We start from the raw sequence: 4,345 nt of genomic DNA on the forward strand, positions 1-4,345 counted from the left end.
CCCTAGTTCCAAATGATAAGTCGGATAGATCTCATCTTTGTTAGGATTGGTTTCATGGATTACTCGATTATATGCGGTCTGCTGTGTGGCAAACAGAGAGCTAGATTTCTTGTACAGAGCTAACATCTCTTGTTGTTTCGTTAATGTTGGGTACATGTTTTGAGAGGGTGACTTTATATGATACATTCCTCAGTCTATCCTGTTAGCATCCACCCTTATTGCTTCTAGTTTTTTAATCTCTATTACGCTAGCCAGTTGTTACAGGCATACAGTAGGCATAATATTCTGACAAAGTTGTGATGTCAGTTGAAGCTAATTATGTGTTCCTTGGTTGCAAACGTTGCATATCGGACCCGTTCTATTCATTTTTTTTTGCTTCATAAGCCAAGGGCAATGGATCTATAGAATGTGAAGGGCTTATCTTTCAACTTCATTACTAAACTTAATTCAGTGTTAAAAAATAAGAGCCTTGGTGGAATGAATGTTTTCCCTCAAAATCGTGGCACTGTGATGGTGCTTCCTAACCTTTTTCTTCTGTTGTTTAGGCCCTTACATCAACTGCACTCAAGAAAGGAGGACTCCACGCTGCTGATGTTGCTACTCAGTACAAGTACAAGAACACCTTGTTCGATGTCAAAATCGATACTGAATCAAATGTGAGTTAATCTATCTGATGAACAAAATCTCTCTTGGAAGGTCGTGCTAGCTTGTACAAAACAACTCTGATAACTTTTCTGTTTTTATTTTGGGGGGCAGATCTCCACAACCATCACATTCACTGAGGTCCTTCCATCCACGAAAGCCATCGCCTCCTTCAAAGTGCCTGATTACAACTCTGGCAAGGTTTGAACAGAGAGGATCATTTTCAAACCCTTTTGATAATAATAACCCTTCAATGATTTTAAAAAACCCTCCCTTCTAATAACTCGCTTTTTTTTCCAGCTGGAGGTTCAATACTTCCATGATCATGCAACTCTCACCGCTGTTGCAGCTCTTAAGCAAAACCCTCTAATCGACGTAACAGCTACTCTCGGTACACCGACCATTGCATTCGGTGCAGAAGCCGGATACGACACTGCTTCCAAAACTTTCACCAAGTACAATGCTGGGATCAGTGTGACAAAACCGGACGCTTGTGCCTCCATTATACTGTAAGCCCATTTTTTTATTCAGATCTCTTGGAGAACGAACTAATTCTCAGGTCTCTCCATCTATAATCTGAAATTTCCATTTCAGGGGAGACAAGGGAGACTCGATAAAGGCATCATACCTGCATCATGTAGACGAGGCGAAGAGAAGTGCGGCAGTGGGGGAAGTGTATAGGAAATTCTCAACGAACGAGAACACGGTAACAGTGGGTGGATTATACGCAGTGGATCATTTGACGACCGTGAAAGCAAAGCTTAACAACCACGGTAAGCTCGGGGCACTTATCCAGCACGAGGTTGTGCCCAAATCGCTAGTGACCGTATCTGGTGAGATCGACACTAAGGCTCTGGACAAGTATCCGAGGTTCGGTCTCTCCTTAGCTCTGAAACCTTGAGTGAGAGAGAGAACACGCGATGGACTTTGGTCTGAACTCTGAAGCTTTTTCACTTCATGAATCTCATCATCATCGTTTCTACGGCGGCTTCTTTTGGGGATTTGCGTTTTCCAAATAATCATCTCCGCAGGCAAACAAACTGACGGTTTATTATTTCTTTTTTAAGACCGTTTTTGTTTTTTTTTTTGGCTGTTAATCCCAAGGATTTTACCAATTTTTCGCAATATCGGCACCCTCATTCTCTAACCTGAACATGTCAAATTTCGGTACATTCCGACCACGGCAGTTTATTGGGGGTTTGATTATATTTGAATCGATTCACTTATCTTGGATTTAAAAAGTCTATAACCACTTGATTTTTATATTTAATTATTCAATCTTTGAATTCGAATTATAAATTCGATTGAATTTCAATTATTACTAATGAAACTATTTAATCAAAGAAATTTTGGTTTTTTCAATTCGTTCTGATTCTGATTTGATTTGGTAATGTCTGTCTATATGTTATTCGATAACCAAATTGAACCAACACTAATTTCGTTTCGACAAGAGTGAAATGAACATACAATGAAACATCCTAAACGCCATACACAACAATCATGAAACAAAATATTCATCATAATAACAAAAAACACAAAATAACTTGAGTGGGTGGTTATTAAATCATCCTCATAAGTAGATCGAAACAAAGACGTTCTCATGTCCGCAACCAAACCCTAAATTTCCATCGCGAAAACAAAGTAAACACGGAAAATAAAAAACAGATTAACCTGGGAAAGTTTTTTTTTTCATAGATCAATCAACGCTCTGCATGACATCCTCCGCACTGAACTTAGTTCCCTTGTCCTTATCCGCAGCCGCCTTACCCTTCGCCTTTCTCTCGAGCAACGACTTCCTGTCCTTATCCAGCCTCAGCTTCGTTATCACCACCTTTGACGGGTTTACCCCCACGTTCACCGTCGTCCCGTTCACCTTCTCTCGAGTGATTCGCTCTACGTGAATCACCCACTTCCGGCGGTATACCTGCACCACCTTTCCCTCCCGGCCCTTGTACGTTCCCCTCACCACCTGGATCTCGTCGTCCTTTCGCACCGGCATCGATCTGACGTTGTACTTCTGCCGAAGGTCGGTCGAGAGCGGCGCGCTCATCAGGACGCGCCTCACGCTCGACGGTGCGGTGAAGTGAGCCTTCCTGTTCTTCCGGCGAGACGAGCTCACTCGCGGGTTGTACTTCATCTTCTCCCCCCTGTGAAAAAGAACGAGGAACCTAGGGTTTTTTTTGTGGTTGAGGCCGACGAAATGCGGTTTGAACTGAGATTATAAGAAATCCCCAAGACGGAGGAAAACGGCGCCGTTTGGCTGATGGCAGAATTAGGGTTTTCCTTTGATCTCTGCACTCTACTGGTCCGTATCTCTTTTAAGTGAGTTAATGGGCCTGGCCCAATACTGAGAAATACCCATTTTGAAGCCCATAATAAACTTCACGGTTCTCCCACTGAAATTGATCACACAACACAGCACCACTTCATTGTCTAACAGATTTTTTTAATCCAACATCCGAAACCCAGCTCTTTTTTTTTATAAGATAAATCCTTTCAAATTTTATCCCGTGATTCTTTGTATAAAATCTATTATTAGATACTAATCTAAAAGATCAATTCATAATTATTACAAATGTTACAAAACTAGGATGAGGAATATATAATAATATAGAATTGTGCATATCCATGTTGTCCTTGTACAACTACGCAATGATTTTGGTTAAATTGAAGTCGAAACACAAAGTGGCAGGATTGATACTAAATAGGGTGAATAAGAGAGATGTTGGGTGGTCCCTCTACCTGAATCAAAGGGTCATGGAAATGGAAACACTTTAAAGGGCATTCACATGCAATCCCTTTATATTCGCCCTACCCTATTTATTAGTTATTACACCCTTTACTCCCAGTTCTTCCCCTCCCATTCTCAAACCCTAACCGACGAATTCAAAACCTCCATAAAAACTTGTAGTTTTATTCTCTTTCGAACCAAAAAAGAGAGAGAGAATGAAGGGCTGGACGAATCTAGGAGTTGTGGATACGATATATGAAGAGGAAGACAATGGCTACTCTTCATCTTCATCTTCTTCTTCTTCGTCTCTTTCACTTCAACGTATAGATCTCTCCTCTCCTTCCCCTCCTCTTAAATCCAGACTCCAGGAAATATGGTAACACCTCTGTCAATTGTTTTCTATTATTGTATGTTAATATAAGATAAGATCAAACTTGTATTTATTTTATGTTCCTTTAAATTTTGGCGTGTCTTCATTCCGTGACCATTATATCTTCAAAATTAAGGTCATTGGCTAGGGATTCTGCGCCGGATGTGCTTGTACATGTGAAAGGAACAAGCTTCCATCTGCACAAGGTACTATCTTTGTTTTGACATTGATGTTATCTTATTCGAGATTCCGAATACTCGAAATGGGATCGATGATTGGTTTTTGCCTTTCATAATTCACAGCTACATTTCCGATCGTTATTCTCAAAAGGGTAACGCAAAGTTATGGCCTTTTTTTTCTTATATTAAATGCCCATTTACTACCGAAAAAAATGCGAATTGCAAAAAAAAATGTATGGACATTTACTGTAATGCTGCAGAAGTTTTGAACTTTTGTTTTCTTCTGTTCATCGTTATCCTTAGGATCCTCTGTCCAAAAGAAGTGGGTATTTAAGACGCCACCTAACGGGCGTCTCAGAATTAACTCTCTCCCCGCCGTTAAACGTAACGGCCAAGACGTTCTCTTTAGTGGCAGGTTTTTGT

General features: G+C 40.6%; 3 protein-coding genes across 5 annotated transcripts in view; 2 read left to right on the top strand and 1 right to left on the bottom strand.

The window, feature by feature from the left end:
- Nucleotides 1–545: 545 nt before the first annotated feature.
- Nucleotides 546–1,848, top strand: LOC104821548 (mitochondrial outer membrane protein porin 2-like; the record flags this gene model as incomplete). The annotated part of the gene is made up of 4 exons (XM_010552470.1): nt 546–656; nt 757–843; nt 943–1,151; nt 1,237–1,848. Coding segments are annotated over 4 exons (714 nt in total), but the record flags the coding sequence as incomplete, so codon positions are not given.
- Nucleotides 1,849–2,118: 270 nt separating this feature from the next.
- LOC104821199 (60S ribosomal protein L26-1-like) lies at nt 2,119–2,863 on the bottom strand. The gene has a single exon (XM_010551998.2). It carries the CDS (start codon nt 2,777–2,779, stop codon nt 2,339–2,341), a length of 441 nt encoding a protein of 146 aa, XP_010550300.1. The 5' UTR covers nt 2,780–2,863; the 3' UTR covers nt 2,119–2,338.
- Nucleotides 2,864–3,467: 604 nt separating this feature from the next.
- LOC104821201 (adenylyl-sulfate kinase 3) overlaps nt 3,468–4,345 on the top strand; it is a 4,456-nt gene continuing 3,578 nt past the window's right edge. For all 3 annotated transcript variants that reach the window (XM_010552002.1, XM_010552004.1, XM_010552003.1), the window contains exons 1-2: nt 3,468–3,749; nt 3,880–3,949. In XM_010552002.1, coding sequence (XP_010550304.1) covers nt 3,589–3,749; nt 3,880–3,949 — 231 coding nt within the window. In that variant the 5' untranslated portion in view covers nt 3,468–3,588. The remainder of the gene's footprint in view (nt 3,750–3,879; nt 3,950–4,345) is intronic.

The sequence above is a fragment of the Tarenaya hassleriana genome, unplaced genomic scaffold, assembly GCF_000463585.1.
Source record: "Tarenaya hassleriana unplaced genomic scaffold, ASM46358v1 Cleome33, whole genome shotgun sequence".
Taxonomy (NCBI): domain Eukaryota; kingdom Viridiplantae; phylum Streptophyta; class Magnoliopsida; order Brassicales; family Cleomaceae; genus Tarenaya; species Tarenaya hassleriana.